This window comes from Tachypleus tridentatus, chromosome 3 (genome assembly GCF_004210375.1).
Source record: "Tachypleus tridentatus isolate NWPU-2018 chromosome 3, ASM421037v1, whole genome shotgun sequence".
In the NCBI taxonomy this organism is placed as follows: Eukaryota; Metazoa; Arthropoda; class Merostomata; order Xiphosura; family Limulidae; genus Tachypleus; species Tachypleus tridentatus.
Window position 1 is genome coordinate 68,277,470 of NC_134827.1, and position 20,791 is coordinate 68,298,260.

The following is a 20,791-nucleotide window of genomic DNA, read 5'->3' on the forward strand; positions in this document are numbered from 1 at the left end:
CAAAGAGAATCAACAAAGTGTATATATACCTTGAGAAGTGTAACAAGCCTTGTGCCATATTTCTACAAAATGGTATATGGAAGACATAACAAATCAATTACTTAAGAGGTTTATGATCATTACCACCTTAAAACATGTCTTTCTCTTAAGCATGGCCCAAAGGGATACAGATTCATCAAAATAAGACTTCCAGCAATATCTCCCCTTCATCAGTTGTATATGTCTAACAATTACAGAATAAGGGGGATGTTTAGGTTATTCCATAGCAAATTGACAAACAATAATTCATAAGCCTAATGAAGTGGTTTATTTTGGGGAGAACATTCAGTATGTTCCTCCAAAAATATCTAATTCATCACACTTATAAATAGTTCTTTATTATAATAGCATTACATCCTTCCATACACAAGTAAGGTTATTCCATATTTAGACATACTGGTCAAGTTCCTAGATGCTGTGTGATTGAAGCAGGTGCTGGAAAACAAGCTTCTTTACAAATTAGCTGAATTTTGGAAAATATATAGGGGATGGAGAGCTTTGTACATGCCAACGTCACAAATGAGCCTTTTGAAACAGAAACTACACTGAAGGGTTATTGTCAAGATCAAGGTTTGTCAGACAGAGCATAACTAGATGTCGTAACACAAAATATAATGAGAGAATCCAAAATCATTTCAATATAATTTGTTAAACCTCTGCACAATCAGTGTATGAAAAGTATCAAATTTGAAATACTTTATGGATCTCGCCTGGATTTTTTTTTAAGGCTTTAATAATTTTTTGTATTCTATTGTGAATTTTGAATGCTTCAGAAGGGTTCATTCCTCTTATCAGGTTAAATTTTGGATAAAACAGATAGGGTATATTTTGCTTTTGTACACAGTCATCAAGTTTTTCCAACATCTGAAAAAGAAACAGAGAATTATTCAAAATATTGTTACATCTTTACTTCATACAGTAAAAAAGCTTAAGGTAGTCCCATCATTGTGAATAAAAGATAGTTCATACTACACAAGTTTTAATAGTAGAAAATATACAATCTCAAACATTAGAATCTTTACTGAAGGAATGCAAACTTATGTTCCAAAAAACTCAGCCCATAAATATGCTAATTTACCAAAAGTTTCAGCCAACTAAGCGACTGTTTGTAAGATATTCTAATGCAACAAACCAATGAGTACACCTCAGAAGTCTTGTCAGTTTTATGATATGTACAAACTAAATGGTACAGCTAAAAAAAAACTTGTTAGTCTTCTGATGTATACAAACCATACCACATAGTTACACTAAAGATTCTTGTCACTTTTCTGATGTATTCAGACAACTCAGTACAGCTAAAGAATTGTCAGCTTCCATTCATAATAAAGGGTGAAGTTAAAACTGAAGTTTGCAACTTTCAAGATGTTTTGGAGATAATATTTTTCCTTTAAAAATTTAATATGACAAGTCTGTAAATGAGGATTATTAGTTGTGATCTATTCTATTTTCAACAGTATCAAAACACACTTTAATTACATTCAAACTAATAATGTAATTACATTCCAGCCTTGAACAAAAGGCAATATAATTACATACCAACTTTTAACAATATTTGGTGTAGTTACATTCAAATTTTGCACAAAGTGTACTGTAATTACATTTCAACTTTAAACAAAATGTATTGTAATTATAGTTCAGTTGAAAACATACTGTAATAACATTTCACTTCAGAATAAAACTAATGCAATCACACTGAAATATAGGACAAAATGCACTGTAGATATATTCTAAGTTATAGAATGTAATATATACTGAGAATGGATCACTGCTGAGAACTCTATGTTTGACCTTTAGTAAGTAACACTACATGTGGAGAGCTTGTTTACCTCAGAGTTGTGGACTGATTGTGTTTCAGCCAGGTGAAATATGAACCATTTTATATCTTGCAATAACATTATAATAAATTCTGCTATATATTCCAACCATGTTATTAGAAATCACACCAATACATTTCAGCTATGTTATTGCAAACTATTATTATATATTCAAACCAGGTTATAAAAGAACTGTTGTTATTTATTACAATGCTATACATTCAAATTTGGTCATCATGAATCCCTGCCATATATTCCTACTAGGTTACAATAAATTCCACTGCCATATATTCCAATGTGGCAACAACAAACTTTGACCTGTTTAAAACAGGTCACAATAAACCTTACTATCTCTTAAAACCTGCTTGAAATGAACCTCTGATATATATTCTAAACTACAGTGGAACCCCTCTTAAGGGGCCACCCCTCAGATTCAGTCACCCCTTGAAAGAGGTCATTCAATCACAGTCCATTTTTCTGTTTACATAATCCCTAATTATGTACAGTGGAACCCCCTAATCAGGTCAGTTTGTTTCAGTTCCAAAGGTGCCTGCTTAAGAGGGGTTCCACTGTAGTTACAATAAACCCCTGAAATACATTAAAACTTGATTACAGTGAACCTCTGCTATATATTTAAACCAGGTTAGAGTGAGTGAGCCCCTACTACATATATATTTGAACCTGATTATAAAGAACCCATTATACATTTGAACCTGATTACAGCAAACTCCTGCTATATATTTCAATATTGTTACCATGAACCCCTGCTAAATATATGAACCTGGTTATAATGAACCTCTGCTCTATATTTCAACCCAGTTACAGTGAACCCCTGCTATACATTTCAACCTAGTTACAATGAACCCCTGATATATATTCCAATCTAGTTAAAATGAACCCTTGAACCAGGTTACAATGAACCACTGCCACATATGCTAACCTGCATGAAGACATACCCTTGTTACATTTCAACCAGGATCAAAATATGTAACCCTACTACATTTTAACTGTTATACAATTGTACCTAAATTATATACCAACCTCAATTAAAATAATCCCCATTCTGTCCTGTTTCCAGTAATCTGATTTCTTCTCTGACTTGGCTTCCCACAGAACAACAGTTTTCAGATAATATGAAGCCAAACCCTTCCAATTCTCCTTGTCACGCAGAAGCTTTCAATAAAAGATACAAAATGTGGATTTACATTTAAGTGTACCAAGACAGACACAACTTGACACACAGTAGGATCCAGAAAAGGATACTATAAAGAAAAAAATTAAAGGAAAAACTTACCTTTTTAGAGTCAAACTGGTGTACGGAGAATGGAATGAGTTGGCAAGTGATAGCCAGATAATGAGAAGGAATGGCCCACATACTACTGTGCATAATCTCTTATAATGGATGACAGAAGTGGAGAGCTAGAGAAAAGGTGAGATTACATGTCTGATAGGAGGAGACTTGGATAATGTGATAAGAATCCTTAGATAACAACATATAAGGAGGATGAAACAGCTGTTGAATCCATCTAGTAAAGTTGATCGAAGAAAAATTACAAGTAGAGAGAGTATTCCATGGTATATAAAGAAACAAATATGTCCACAGAAGGAAGAAGTGTGGGCAACGTAACAACGAGAGCACATACTAGACAAAGCAGGTAATCAGGATTAAAATGGGAATACAAATGAGAGATGGATGGAAAGGAAATACAAGTGAAGGTGATGTCCTCTTAGTGTGCTGTTGAAGACCCAGGGAAATAACTATGACCAGGTAAATCTTAGGTATGTTGATAGAGGATATGAGAGATGTCAAATGTAAAGATATATGACCTATGATGGCCACATGCAAAAAGAAGTAAGAAATATGATTTGAGGCAGATGTATACAATGAGCAAGTGGCCAAAAATTCAATTAGAGGACATGAAGAACTACAATGAGGAATTGAAAGGAGTGTACCGACCAGGCAAAAACATAAACAGTAGAGAACAAATAGGAGAGAAAAGTGTGATGGTGGCAAGAAAAATAAAAAAGATATTATAAAAGGCCACCCTCTAACACATAATGGTGTAAACTGATAAATCAAACCATTGTCAAAAAGCCAAGTAAAACTATTAGAAAAAGGTGGGAAACTGTTGAGAAGGTGAAAAATCATGGTAAAAAAACCAACTACAGAAAATGTAGCATTCTTTTGGTAAACACTTACTGGGATGAAGCTAAAAGGAACCTGTCATTCATTTAATGATGGACTACAAACTCTGAGTGTTAAAATGCTTGGTAAAGACTCTGAGCACATGACAACATTGACCAAAAAAAACTGGTTTCATAGAATACAATGATAGATAACTCATGGACTCTATAGAAACCCAGGAAAGGTAGCACTGGTGGTGGGGAAGATGCAGGGTGGACGAGATATAGGAACTGAAGTAGAAGAAGTTTGGAAAAGACAAGAAACAAGGGAAGAATGTTGATGTACAACCTCTATACGAGACTGTAAAGTATCAGTAAAATCCCCAACAAACTGTCATAAACAAAGGAGCCATGTATGAAGGGGTTAGGCTGAGGAAAATAAGTGTGTCAACATAAAAAAGATAAAGGTATGTGAATTTACTGAAAACCCCTCAAGACAACAATGGTAAGACTAAGATGGAAATGAGAAAACTGAATCAGAGAAAACTTTAGTGTAATGTCACAGTTGGAACCCCATGCCTGAATCAGACTCCCAGTTCTAAGAATCTAAAAATTCTGACCTATGATAAACCAACAGACAGGAGTCAGACAAACTTGAGCATTGAGGTATGCTGACACCCGAACATAACTGACAATAAACTGTACAGCAAGTTCACAAATATAAGAAGAAAGAGAGAAACTAAATAATCCAATAATGCTGCAGAAGAAGGAGGGGAAGGATATTGTGACAAGACCCAAAATTAAGATATAGGTAATATATTTGAGAAATCATGTCCCAAACAAAATCAACAAAGGATGAGAGAAATCCATAAGGGTAGTGCAGTATGACAAGGCAAAAGATTGAGGTGGGAAAAGGCCGTCTAAATCCTCTTTATCTGGACCACATTCCTCCAGAAGTAGGAGATCTGGTCGAGGTTCTGGAGATGTAGTAGGTCTCAAGATAATTTCTTCTAACTCATGATGCACCATGAAAGAAACCCCCTTCACAAAAAAGTGTGGAGCCCAAAACCACGATAGTAAGTGGACTTAGTGGTCAATAGTGATTAGATATACAACAGAAGTTATTGTAATGTTAAAGTGAGAATTCATTATATGAAAAAGAAAAATGTTCCACAAACACTAAGTAAGAACCAAATAAATGACAAAAAAACTATTAGTTGTCAAACTTCATTAGAATTAATCAAAAGTGCAGATGATATGTACAACTCAAAGAGTGCACATAACTACAAACTGGAATACTAAATCAAGAAGTGATGATAGTGTTTTACAGTGTAGAGGGAGTCAACTGTGTTAGAAGCTATGTTGCAATCCTATTGGTGGAAGATTTTTGCATTCTCATTTGCATGTGATAGTGAAGTTATACCACAGAAAATTATGTAAGAATAGATGGGACTATCAGTACTAGTGACAAGCAAAAACTGAGCACATAGAGCCCAGCACATTTCAATAAAAAACTACTACGTTATTTGTGTGGGTGGAGATTAGATATCATATTAGAATATTTTTTCTTTTTAAATTAAGATATCAAAACTCATATGACACTGAAATTCAAATTATAGGCTATGTTTTGGTGTCAGGTTTATTCACATACATTGATAATAACTTTGTTTAATTAAATATTGAATGTAACTGTAAAATATCATGACATGCAGTGACACACAGTTAAAATGTAGGTGTTTTCAGCAATTCTAAAGTAAATGAATTTTAAAAAAGTTATTAAAGCATTACATTATACTTCAAATTTGTTATGCATGGGCCTGCCAAAATAATAATTAAAAATTATTTTTTTCAAAAGTCATGGAAAAAATGAATTTCAGATAATATTTTGCCACTGATATCAACAAAAGAATAAATAGCTAATATTGCCAACAAATATTAAGAGACACTCTACAGCTAATACTGTCCACAAGTCTCAAGTAATACTCTACAGCTAAGACTGTCAACAAATCTCAAGTGATACTCTACAGCTAATTCTGTCAACAAATCTCAAGTGATACTCTACAGCTAATACTGTCAACAAATCTCAAGTGGTACTCTACAGCTAATACTGACAACAAATCTCAAGTGGTACTCTACAGCTAATACTGACAACAAATCTCAAGTGATACTCTACAGCTAATACTGTCAACAAATCTCAAGTGATACTCTACAGCTAATACTGACAACAAATCTCAAGTGATACTCTACAGCTAATACTGACAACAAATCTCAAGTGATACTCTACAGCTAATAGTGACAACAAATCTCAAGTGGTACTCTACAGCTAAGATTGACAACAAATCTGAAGTGATACTTCATAATTAGTAGCATCAATAAAACAGCAAATATTAGGTGATACAACTGGTATCATAAAGAAAAAGTCTGAGATGATAATTAATTACTAATGTCATCAAAAAACAAATATTAGGTAGTAATTTAGAAGGAAATCATCAAGAAAAGAAAACCTTCAAGCAGTATTTTGCACCTACTGTCTTATAGAAAACAACAATTTTTAGGTAATACTTTAAAATATGATACCATCAACAAAATAACAAATCTTACATGATAGTTTATTACTTTCATAACCAATAAAACAAAATTTTTAAAAATCTACTTATATGCTGATTTTGTTAATTAAATATTTAAGTGTCCAGTGGGAATTACAGAAATACTTTAATCATTATTGGACAATTTTCAAAAAAATGTTCTACTGCCAGAGTAGATTGAATGTTAAAATAATAGACAAAGGGCAGAAATCCAAACACAAACTTTCCCCAAATTCCAAAAGATAAATTCTTTGGCAGTTCTACCTTGAGAAACTTGATAATGGTTTTCAAGCAGCCTTTATTGTACATTAATATATTTTCGATTTCTGGAAAATGTAGTCGCCAAAGTCGAGGAACGTCAGCATCTTTTGGCTCAACAGGACTGGATCCCTTATTATACGGCTTCGGTATTAGAAACCAAAACTGTTTCTAAAATCAAAAAAATATATAACATTAAATTTGTGCAAAAATATAAGGAAAGTTTACTTGTAAATAAAAAGAATAGTTATTAGTAAAACTAAAACTTTTTGTCATAAAATTTTAACTGACAAGGAAGCGTAAACATAAATCAACTTCAATACATCTTCTTGTACTTTCAACATATTTAGAAAAAAATTAATTCAACAATATCAAACAAGATTCAAGAATAGGTACTAGAATTGACAGGGGAATTCTACAGGACTATGTTTCTCAAAATTTGCACATAGCTATATGAGGGCTGTCTGTGCTAGCCATCCCTAATTTAGCAATGTAAGGCTAGAGGGAAGGTAGCTAGTCATCACCACCTACTGCCAACTCTTGGGCTACTCTTTTACCTATGAATAATTGGATTAACTGTCACATTATAATGCCCCCACAGCTGAATATCCAGATGAGTTTTGTAAGTTTATACTCTAATATAATAACATAAAACATACGTGTTGAGGAGCTTTATTTAGGAAACCTCTTTCAGCCCCCTTGGGCCACTCAGGAATTTGAAACTCCAAAGAAGGAACCAAGTCTATGTCAATTCCTTCACCCTTTGTGGTAGTAATATACACAGTTTTAGCAGGACCATGACGACTTATTGTAACCTGTAAAGAGAGATGGCAGAAATAGTATCAGTCTAACTAGCTATATAATTTCAAAAGACAAGTCCACTTCTATCAAAAGCACTGAACTACTAGATACTGTTACATGTTCATCTTTTAAAAAACTTTTAATTTAATCTCCTACTTGTAATGTAACTTTAATGAAAATCAACTCTGCATTTTATAAAACAGCATGATGACAATCTGGCCTGTACACTAATATGTGTGTGTGTGTGTATTTAAAATGAAATAAAGTGACACGGTCACAAAACATTATATATATCTTGCATACAAACTAAATTATGTAAATTAAAATTGAATGAGGGGTTTAATTGAGTACTAGGTTACAATATCATGGGATGTAAATACTGCTGTTTTATCTGTCTTATTGATGTTCCTATTAAATGGTCCACCAGCATTTTACAAAATGTTGTTGTTGATATGATGAAATGTCCAACCAGTCCTCTTGCTATTTTTGCTGTAGCAAATGTCTGTGGCTATGACTGTAGGTACCAACCTTAATGCTTCAACTAGATGTGGACAGGGTTTTTTTTGTTGTTTTTTTTAAATTATAAAATACTGTTTTCCCAAGACCAAGAGTCTATATTTTCTGCCTTGGCTGATTTCCACAGGTTTCAGAGGTATCTGAGATCTTGTGCTTACCACACACAGGTGTCTAAGATACTGTGTTTATCAAAAAATTATTCTAGTAGTGGCTGCATTGCATCTGTTCACCCATGACTGCCTCGTCAGTCATATTTTGGCCAATCTCTTCATTGGTTCATATCTATAGGATTGTTGAAATGCAGTTATGTCTCTTACGCAAATCATCATGCACCACTTCTCTACCAATAGGAGCATGACATACATGACATGTGACTCCCCTCTATACGCCTTTACCAAACCATCACTTCGAAGTTTAGCAAAAGCCATACGCACCAAAGAAAGTGGGTAAGAAGGATGGGAAGTGTGAGAGGAGAGAGTATCTAACAGAAATACATTTACAGTATAGGAAACTTATAATTTCTGATTTGGTACTTCCTTCTTTTCACAAGCTTAGCTAGAATCCCATTTTAATAAGATGGAGGAACTACTGCAAGAGAAGAACAAAAGTTATCCTCAAATGAGTCAGGTGAGTGCAAAAAAGGACAGAACCATAACAATTCCCCTTACCTCTGCTGTAACCCACAATACAGAAGGAATATGATCAAAGGAGAAATTTAAGACAACCATAAACATGTGTGAAAACTGATATTAATTGGTTTTACTCTAAATCTGTAACCCAAAAATGGTGTATCAAAATGCAGACAAGGGTAGGATGAGAGCTTCTAATCAAAGGAGGTGGATTGCAATTTGACATCTCACACATTAGTGATTGTATAATGCATAGAGGAGGATACCACATCATTTATCCACAGGACACCACTGCCCTACTCTGAAATGAATGGTTACAGCCATCTACATGTAGAATTCACTCAGAGGGGTACCTCCATGGCTTTCCTCCTCAGCGATAAGGGCTCCCATACTCCATTAGAAGAAAGGGATAAGAAGGCAATGAACAGTCCTGAGAAACATCATCACCTGAGACAGTACAAGGAGTAAACTTAAAACCCTATTTTGAAAATCAGATCACACTGATTTATTCAATACAAGGCCCAGCATGGAAGAGCAGTTATCCCCTTCTTTTTTATCTATGCAGTCCCTAGGTGGTATGGTCAGAATGGGCAAGTTTATAAAGCAATTACTTTGCACAGTAATTTACTGCAAGGAATAATATTGAACACCCATTCTCAACAGTGAGCACTGCAAAGCCATATAAGCTAAAGCACAGGTCAATATGCTTATATGGTGCAGATATCTGAATGAATATCTGATCAAGCACTAACTGCCAATAATAAATGAAACAAGGGTACATTAAATGAAAAGAATATATAAAAAAAGGCTTAAACAATCAAAGTTACACCAATGCTTGAAGAATAGCCACAGGTGGAAGACAAAAACGTGATTGAGATAAAACTGGGATGCTGTGTATATAATCGGAGATGAATATATTAGGTGTAGTCCACATGCCCAATTATAAGATTTCCTCCAATGGTAAATGAAGACAAAAGGAGAGGGAAAAAGTGAGGTGTTAAATCTGATAAGAAGATTCCCAGAACAATTTTCAGTGGGAAGAAGACAAAGAGAAATGAGGCAATTGAATCAAATGTCAATCCCAAATGTTGAGGGGTAAAAATATAATAGAGAATGAACAGAGGAAGACTGCTGAGGGATAAAGAGTTGGGAAGAAATCCCTCTTGGCGATATAGCAACAAAGGGTATGAACCAGACATAGAAGTCTATCCAGATTGGGGTGAGAGTAGAAATGAGGAATAGAAGGAACAGAAATAAGCAAAAAGGAGGAGACACCCTCCCTAACTGCCAAAGTCTTTAAGATAAAGGAATGATCCAGATAAAGGAAGAAATTTATGTGGTGGTAAAGCATGCATGTGATCAACAAACAATATGGCAACCTGAACTGCACATGTACTTGACAAGAAGGTCAGGTTATCATAGATAGCCAATCTAGTTTAAGTATATTTGCACCATGGACAAATCAAGAGGTGCAAGTTTGACAGCACATGAGAAATATTCAATAAAGTATTTATTTTTGTAGCCATATATAATATTGTAGGACACCTTTTACTAACTACGTACAACTTCCAGGCCTGCAAAAACTGATTTTAAAATTCCACGACACTTCCCAGATTTTTAACGACTGTGCAAACCCTGCTTCTTACTATTTCCAACTGAAAACCATACTAAAAAATGTATCATGTAAAATACCTTCTAAAATAATAATTTTTATAAAACATATTTCAAGGCTCACACACTCATTTAAACATATATACATACACACACACATATATTGCTACAGTATAAAAATAATGCTTAATTAGTCTTTTCACCATGTCCACTGCTACTTTTTAAATAAAGAACTTACATATTTCACCCCCTTTACTCTGTTCAAATCTTCTTTATCTACTTTGTCCACAACACTCTGCATCCAGCTCATCAATCTCTCTGGAAGAAGATAGTTTTTGTCATCAAAAAATTTCTCCAGACTTTTATACTTTTCTTGATGAGGGTATTTCAACATCACTGCTTGAAATTGAGACTTCAGACGAAATCTTGCAAATGACTGGGGATTAACTTTGTCACCTGTCTCTACCTATACAACAAAGTACTATCTATCAACATGCTGCAAATAATCACAGTACTTTCAATAATTTGGTTTACAGTGATAGGTTGTATTTTGCTCAGCTTGACACTACCCTTGTTTATATTAGCATATATTATATTTGGTTTACAATTACAGTGTTGCACTGTATTCTCTTTCACATGTCAATGTCTGTGTTTATAGTGATATGTAGTGTGTACTAAATTTGGTTTACAGTTACAGTTTTTACTCTACTAAATATGTCACTGTCATTGTTTAAAATAGTATACATATTCCAAGTTTGGTTTACAGTTACTGTCTGTATTCTATTCAACATGTCATTGTCTTTCTTTAGAGTGCCATATAAACTACATTTCTCAAAATATAAAATAAAAGCATTTTTCAAAATATACAGTTCTGACAAAAAATAGCTTGGTACCTTCAAAAGGATTTGCTGTTATTTCTATTTAAATGTGTAAAATTAACTTTTTTAAAACTGCTAGTCAAATGGCTCAGCACCTTTGAATCCTTATTGGTCTGCACATCTCACCAGTTCTCTTGTTTCATAGAATCAACAAAATAAATGGGCTAAATAATAATAAACATACTAAACTACAAGTTGTCTTCTCCCACACTCCTCTTAATTAGTCAGTTATGAATTATCAATTAAAAGTGTGTAAAGTAGCATTTTCTACTTGTATGACCAGAGCCAAGGTTCTTCATTTGGGCTGGATATGTCAGCAGACAAAAGTAGGTTCAAAATACTATTATATATACTTTAACAGTTTTAAATGAAAAGAAGCAGGAAAGAAGTGAAACACTACACAACATCTAATAATCAATATAAATCACATCAGGAAAGAAGTGAAACACTACACAACATTTAATAATTGATATAAATCACATCAGGAAAGAAGTGAAACACTACACAACATCTAATAATCGATATGAATCACATCAGGAAAGAAGTGAAACACTACACAACATCTAATAATCAATATAAATCACATCAGGAAAGAAGTGAAACACTACACAACATTTAATAATCGATATAAGTCGCATCAGATTGCAGATTATTCCTCTTGATTCCTTTTCAATTACTCCATTATGGATTTTTAATTGAAGGCATGTACTGAATAAAAGGATTTTTATCACTGGCATGCATAGATATAAAATACTATTACAATGCTATTTCATATAACTCTAATGTGAAATTCATAATGAACGATTTATAGAACATTAAATTTAAAATTTAATGCCATCTTCATCACTATTATCAGGCATACCAGCTGGTTTTTGTCATTTAAATCCATGTCATTGATGTTACATACTTTATGTAAAATAGTGTTGTAAAAGTTTCTTGGATTATTCAATAATTATGAAATTTATTACTTTAGCTGAAAAACAAGCTGCAACAAAACCAAATTAAACAAAAAAATGCTGCAACCACTGAAAAGATCCCAGGGTACAAGCTACAACATGGGATTATAAAATGTACTGTAGGTTTTGGAGGTTACTGTGGAAGTAGAACCCCCTTAGTGGTGAGGATACACTGTCTATCAGTCTTAACCTCCATTTGCCAGTCTCACATAAGAAATAAAGAATAGCAGTAGATATAGAAATTAGGAGAGCAAGATGTTCATGCTCAAGCCCACAATGTCCCACATCTATATCATCCTTCACTGCCTGCAGACTGTCGTGAGAAGGTGACTGCTTTCCCAAGTAAAGAATTAATTGAAAAAGAAATAAGGTACTACCCTTCTGGGGGAATAAGTAAAATGAAAACTTATCTCTTGATGTTAGCATTCCAGCCCCCAATAAGACAATAAGTCACTAATTGACAGCACAGCAGATAAACTATACTAGCATGAAGTGTCCCATCCAGCTGTTCAAATTAGTATAGCTCCCAACCACTACCCATTTGTCAAGTCTACTGTGACTGTCATGCTCTAAACAAGGCTTTATATGCAGCAAGGTGTACATCTGCATAAAGTAACGCCAAATTGTTAAATTACCTTATTCTTAACTAAAATTAGTTGTTACAAATTTTAAGTAAAATTTCTCTAATTTTTATTTCTTTATATTTAGTTAATACATTTTTGTATTGGTGCCTGTACAGTAGAAGAACTACATGAATTTATTCGTCAAATCCCAACTTTATTCTACTTTTCATGTTTTATTATTAACCCAGTTTTACTAAAACTTTGAGATAAAACAACATGACTATTTAGCTACATAATAAATTTATTGTTTTGAAAACAAAAAAAAGAAGTTAATACCTTCTAATAATCTCCTTCTAAAATAGATGCAAACAACATTATAACTATAGCAAATTCCAAAAGATAAAAATAAATAATTCAATGCTAATGGTGAATAAATCTTCCATGCTAATGCTATTAATTTATCATATTAAAACCAAAGAAACGTTCCTCAAACCCATAAAAACAAAAAAATCTTAAACATACAACCCTTAAAATCAACATTCCAGTTATCCAACCAAGAAACAAATATACTCTAACTAATCTCATAAATAAAATATTTCCATTTTCAGCCACAAAAATTAAATCAAATCCAACTCTTCTGAAAGACAGTTCCAAAGCCTAGGGTACATTTTATAATCCTACATTGTAACTTGTACCCTGGAATATTTTCTCATGCACCTTTCTTTGTTTTGTGTGTTTTTGTTGGAACTTGTTTCAAGTTAAAATAACAAATTATATCATTAGTCAGAGGTTTGGATTTGCTGTTTTTAACACAGTCCTTTCTTATGATTTTACTTATTATACTATTTAACTTCATTAAAATGTAATTATATTCATTGTATGTGAATGGCCACTGACTATGTCATACTTTTCATTACACTGTTCAATCTTTCTCAACTTTAGTATAAAAACCTTAACTAATGATATATTGTGAAACTATAATTTAGCCAAATGAGCTGGTTATAGTAATTATATTGCTGCAAATGTTATAAAATGTAAGAGCAAAATATGTCTCACATTTCCTGCTCTAAATACTTTTTATCCTACCACTACTTACAGAAATTTATTTTGCAAAATAAAAAATATAATTTATCTACTAATATGTACTTAATATAATATGGAATAAGTGGGTCAAACCCATTGCATATATATGTATAAATTTACATATATCTCAAGTTAAAAACAATTTAATGAATTATACAGAATTAAAACATTTCAGGATTCACCCTTTTCCCTCTGTTAATATAACTATATTAAAAATAGTTGATGAAGACACAAACAGACTTCAATGAGAAAACTTCTACATTTTGAAACTAAGAACATTATATCTTTAGGGATTAAACCAAGATTGTAATACTTCTACTGATTTGAATGTGGCTAATGATTACTGTATTCCTAATTTTTTTTCTTTACAGATACCTTTTCCATAAAAATAGAAAAACTAGAGGTAATGGAAAAAATAACTCAAAATTGGTTATTTGTTCAAAATTTTGTAGTTATTTGGATAATAGTTTTTATATTAGTATTACTGTATATAAACTATTTTTAAACAGACTTATGAAGTTAATCTTCCCAAAATAAAAGCATTAATTAATGTAATAAAATAAACCAGACTTTCAAAATGATCATGCACAACACTTACTTGTAGACATTATAAAATATTGATTAAAAGTTAATGGTTCATCAAATTTTGAAGAAGAGAAACAGCAGTTTAAACCTTCATATTTGGTAATTAATTTTAGACATAAAATATTCAATGACTTAAAGATTTCCAAAGTTATTCATCAAACTATAAAAAATAATATCTTCCTTGCAAAACTTAAGGCCTACCATCCATTACTATACAATTATGAAGATTTTTTTAAACTAATCTAAATATAGGTGAAGTTCATAACTTACCTTGTGAGAGTGTAAATAGTCTTTTTATTAATACTTTTCATAAACATAGTTAGTGGTAATTTAGATATTACAAAAGTTAAAATTTTACGTGAAATGTTCAAAAAAGGATCTAGATACAGAATAGCCACAAAATGTAATAAGGTTAATATTATAAAATCTATTGAAAATGATACCAATCAACATATTTTAAAACTTAACCATACTACAGCTTATCTGCCTAGATGGTTTCTGCAAGTTATATGAACTGAAAAAATAAAAATAAAATTACTCAAGATAAAATTAAAGAAATATCATACTGATTTATCATTTCATCAGTTAAAAAATAAGTTTCAAGAATTGCAAGAAAAATATGTTATAGTTCCCCATTGATAAGGCTAATTGTAACACTACTATCATTTGTAAAACGTTTTATGCATTAATTATGATAAAAGAAATCAATAGTACACAAATATTTAAATGTGTTAACCAATCCAAAGATATATTAGTTAACAGTTTTGTTAAAGCATATAATAAACTTTATTCTAAACAAAATTCTTATGCATATTTACCATTTCTTTATGCTATTACCAAACTACATAAATCTCCAATTACATTTAGATGTATTTCCAATTCAATAAGAACAATTATCATACAACCAGCTGTATTATTGAATAAATTACTCAATATTTTACTTGAAAAATTAAAAAAAATATTTTATTTTGATGTATTTCTAATTCAATAAGAACAATTATCATACAACCAGCTATATTATTAAATAAATTACTAAATATTTTACTTGAAAAAATAAAAAATTAAGTGTTAATGATAAAATCATACTTTTTGGATAATAAAAAATAATCAACCTACTTTAAGATACATAAAATTGTAAACAAATAAATAATATTCAAACATTTGATTTTACCACATTATACACCATAATTTCATTAAAAGATTTAATCTTTGTTTTAAATTCACAAATAAAACAGTTTTGTTTTCCTTTTATAGAACTGGAAAAAAAGAAAATTTAGTACCAAAACCATAAAAGATATATTAAGTTTCTGTATTTATAATAATTATATACTTTTCAATAAACATGTTTTTTAAAAAAGTTACAGGAGTTCTTATGGGAGATAACTATTCTACCTGTATAGCATCAACACTATTTGTTTAACAGAATTAGAAATAGAAAATACTTCAATATCTAATATAGAAATACATTACTTAGATTTAGAAATTTAAATAATTGATAAGGATATCAATGTAAATATTTTTGATAAAAGAAAATATTCTACCTATCCAATTTATGGTTCACCCTATTTTAATAGTAATGTACCATACCCTACTGTTATAAGAATTATAACTTCACAGTTGCTCAGATATTGTAAAATTTGTAATAAATTACAATATTTTATCAGTTATACTTAAATATTTATAGAAAAATTAATAGTTAATGGATTCAATAAACTTTCAATACAGTTACTATTCTGTAGCAAATACAAGAACATATTAAATAAATATAAAGAAATAAATATTAGAGAAATTTTACTTAAAATTTCTGACAAGTACTTTTAGTTAAGAATAAAGTCATTTAACAATTTGCCATTACTTTATACAGATGTATTCCTTGCTGCATATAAAGGCTTGTTTGGAGCATGACAGTCACAGTACATTTGATGAATGAGTGGTGGTGAGGAGCTATACTAGTTTGAACAACTGGATGGGACACTTCATGCTAGTATAGTTTATTTACTGTGTTGTCAATTAGTGCCTTATTATCATATTGGGGGCTAGAATGCTAACATCTTACTTACCCCCAAAATGGTAGTACCTTATTTGTTTTTTCAATTAATTCTTTAGTTTGGAAAACAGTCACCTTCCCACAACAGTCTGCAGGCATTTGCCAGTCTCACATAAGAAATAAAGATTACGACGGATAGACAGTGTATCCCTCCTACTATGTGAGTCCTACTTCCACAGTAACCTCCAAAACCTAAAGTACATTTTATAATCCCACATTGTAGCTTGTACCCTGGGATCTTTTCAGTTGATGCAGCATTTTTTAATTTCTTTATGTGTCGACTTGTTTTCAGCTAAAGTAATAAATTTCATAATTATTCAGAGGTTTGGATTTGCTGTTTTTAATGCAGTCCTTTCTTATGATTTTACTTATTTTACTATTTAACTCCATTAAAATATAATTATTTTCACAATAATAAATATATTCAACTTACCTCTCTATCTTCTGATTTGAAAGGAAACTTTAGAATCAGATTAACATCAAATTCCGAAGCCTCAGCAACCCTCAACCCTTCATAATAGCTTCCTGTGTAGTAGTTCTTTTGATAGAGCACTTTAAACAAAGGATCCTTCTCCTTCATCTTTGTTATTAAACATTCCAGGAATGTCTTAAATATTTCTATGTTTTCTTCCTTTTGACTTTTTGCAATGGACAGCTTTGATTTTTGTATTCCATCCATTAGAGGGACAAGTGTTTTGTTGATTTCTTCAAGTGACTGGTCTGCCTCAGCCATGGTACACTCTCCTCACTTCACACACACACACAGTATACAAATGATAGTCGATTACTCTCAAACCATACAGTACTAAAGTTTTTTATGTACTTACTGAAATGTTCAGTTTAAGTGACTGTTACTAAAAATAATTTATTTTTTAAGTTTAAATTATTAGAAAGTTTCAATAACTTACCATGTCACATTTCTTAAGTACATCTTTGTATAAGTTCTTAAAAGCTTTCAAATAATTGTACAGCTATCAAATTTACAATAATTCTCACCTTCGTGTTATTTAACCAGATTTACTAGTAAATGTAATAATAATTTCACACAGTAGAAAATTTAAAAACATTAAATATCAGATGGTTTATGAAAGAAAAAAGTTTTCTTTCTACCTTAAACAAACACTAAAGTTTATAGACCTGGTGTATATCAAAGCCTGTTGACAAGTCCTACAGGTGGGTACAAAGTCTTGAGATATTTTATATACACACTACATCGTACAAATAACAAATTACAAAGTCCAATTCAGAAAGCAAAGATAGCTTTACATGAAACATACAGCACAGAACTTGTATCTATCAAAGTAATACGCTTTGTACCTCAACATTGCAGTGTTACAGTTTAAGGATGAACAGGTATTTTTGAATAACACCATTTCTTACACGCCTGTTTTGCTATTTTATCTACACTGTGTAATTTTACATACTCTTCTCACTACTTTCAGTAGCAGCTTAACCCTGTTTGGAAGCAGAAAATGTTCAATGAAAATAATAAATGTTTTTCTCAAATTCAAAACATTATCAATGCTTTTAAAACCACTATTACAATTCACATCTTAAGATTAAAAGTTAAGTTACTAATAATGCAACTAAAAACATAACGCTAAAAGTGAAATACGAAATTCCAGTTATAAATATGTAAAATATTGTCTTCTCATATCTACTTTAGTTTACGTATATATACATATTATTAACACACAGAAACATGGGTGTATTATATTTATTTACACGCTTTAACATCTTTTCTGTATTGTACACGACATTTCTCAAACTAATCCTCCTATTTTTGCCTTCTCATTAAGGTGTATACACCGTCTTACTCTTTAAATTTAATATACACAGTCTATCATTGTATCCTTACTAGTAACAAACATTTAACGCTAACACGTACCTCACTTAACAGTAATAATATTAACCTTTTTTTACGACACGCACACACAAAATACACCAAGTTACTATTATTTAACCAAATTATCCTTTCTGCTACACGTTCGGTAACTGTAAATATTAGGGCGAGTTTCGCAGGTAAATATCTGAATGAATCCAAAAGCGAAACCAAAACCACCAACGTTATTGCAAAAGCTGTCAGTTACGTTTATTTTATTTTATTTTATTTTTTTGAATTTCGCACAAAGCTACTCAAAACCTATCTGTGCTAGCCATCCCGAATTTTGCAGTGTAAGACTAGATGGAAGGCAGCTAGTCATCATCACTCACCGCCAACTTTTGGGCTACTCTTTACCAAACGAATAGTGGGATTTATCGTAACATTATTACGCCCCAACGGCCGAAAGGGTGAGCATGTTTGGTGTGACAGGGACTCGAACTCAGATTACGAGTCAAGTGCCTTAGCCACCAGGCCATGCCGGGTCCAGCTGTTACGTAATGACGAACAAATAGTAACTTTTCGACTAATATCGACAAATTCTAAAACACTTAAAGAATATAAACAACTGAACAAGTTTACGATAGACTCTTTATTAAAAAGGAAAGTCGAAAAAATGTGTTGTTTTCTCTCTATTTTGTTTTTCATTCAAACTCTTCCAACAAATTGCCCTCCAGTGGTTTATCGGTCAGTTAATCATTTTTTGAACTGATGTTCGTTCGATTTCGGCAAACATATGTATATGCAATTGTCGGTTTATGTATTATGCACCACAAAGTTTATTGACTAAACCTGTCTCAACAAATTAAATGACTATAACGTATTTAGTAATGTGTTTAAGTTTGGTTTGTGTGTTTTCAAATGTTAAATGTTCTGGATCCAATGAAACTACCCATGCCAAAGAAGAGCATGAAGAGAGTTATCGTTTGATCTATCACTGGCCGTTACTGATTTAGGTGGTATTCGCTCGCTGATCGTTGCCGTATGGTAGTGGAAAAGTTTAGCATTGTTTTGGTTTGTTTTGGAATTTCGCACAAAGCTACTCGAGGGCTATCTGTGCTAGCCGTCCCTAATTTAGTAGTGTAAGACTAGAGGGAAGGCAGCTAGTCATCACCACCCACCGCCAACTCTTGGGCTACTCTTTTACCAACGAATAGTGGGATTGACCGTCACATTATACGCCCCCACGACTGGGAGGGCGAGCATGTTTAGCGCGACGCGGGCGCGAACCCGCGACCCTCGGATTACGAGTCACACGCCTTACGCACTTGGCCATGCCAGGCCCAAAAGTTTAGCAATTGTCACGATTTCATTGTAGTGGATTTACAACTGGTTGGTACACAGTTATCTTAAACTTTCCCTTTAATGTCCATATAATTCTAAAAAACTTTTAAGGTTTGGAGTAATGGACTCCATCAGATTTTGTCCCAAACGTCCAGTATCATAAGCAGACCTCATATTGATGAGCAAGTTTATCATTGAAATAATATGTTGTATTCATAAAGTGTGTATACATTAATATGTTGTAAATATTTGATACTGAAAAGGGAAATAACTTTTACTTAAAGCATATTACAATTGTAATTCGGATAATTAAATTTAACTAAATAATTCTGATCTAATGAGGGTATGATTTCATTTAAAGAATATATAAAGAAAACCTTATGCTTACAAACAGTATAACGGAATAAAACCATTGTATATTTAATAAATTAACCTTTTCATTACGGATTAAGTGGAATCCATCTAGCTTATAATCACAAAAATATTCATGAGAGTAATCATACTATGATTATTCATAATATATGCATATCTTTACAATATTTTCTGGATTATTGATAAACATCACAAGGCTTTCATATGCAAAATATCAGGTTTTTGAATTTAGCATTAAGATTTTTGATTAAAGATTTTCTTGTAATTTTTTCTTTCAGAATCCTGACAATCTAATATACAAAGTAATTTTCATTTTAAAATTAAAAGTACTTTTATGCATCAGAAAATTTTCAAATTTCACAGATGAAATTTTTATAATCGTGGAGTGTTTTTTAAGTAAAAACTTTATATTTTATCTGTTATTTTTTACTATAAAATGGGAATCTCTGCACGTGTTCAATAGATTTGACAGACTCGTAATCACAATAAAAAAATATGAGATAACAATAAATTATGCTTTTTCTTTCCAGGATGACTACAAGTTATAACTCAAAAATAGAAATGTTTAATTTCAATAGCTTAAATGTCATAATGTTATGAATTTACATTTATTTATCACAGTTATTATATTGACCTTTCAGCCATGCCTGGCTAACAATACAGAAATAGAGGATGTGAAATGAAATAATTCTTTGCGGTTTATATATATACATATAATTACTCTATCAGTACTATAGAATTCCATTATAACTTATCAAGTTTAA

General features: G+C 31.8%; 1 protein-coding gene across 6 annotated transcripts; it reads right to left on the minus strand.

Annotated features, from left to right (window-relative positions):
- Positions 1-354: 354 nt before the first annotated feature.
- LOC143247051 (cyclic GMP-AMP synthase-like receptor) lies at positions 355-18,578 on the minus strand. Of its 6 annotated transcripts, none has more exons than XM_076494396.1 (7): positions 18,378-18,578; positions 16,923-17,237; positions 10,616-10,843; positions 7,480-7,635; positions 6,827-6,991; positions 2,895-3,026; positions 355-903 (listed from the first exon to the last, which is right to left on the minus strand). In XM_076494396.1, exons 2-7 carry the CDS (start codon positions 17,220-17,222, stop codon positions 721-723), a joined length of 1,164 nt encoding a protein of 387 aa, XP_076350511.1. In that variant the 5' UTR covers positions 17,223-17,237; positions 18,378-18,578; the 3' UTR covers positions 355-720. The 6 variants fall into 6 exon arrangements, with proteins under 6 accessions (XP_076350511.1, XP_076350515.1, XP_076350512.1 ...); XM_076494400.1 differs by lacking the exon at positions 18,378-18,578 and adding an exon at positions 17,627-17,800; XM_076494397.1 differs by lacking the exon at positions 18,378-18,578 and adding an exon at positions 17,600-17,800.
- Positions 18,579-20,791: the final 2,213 nt, after the last annotated feature.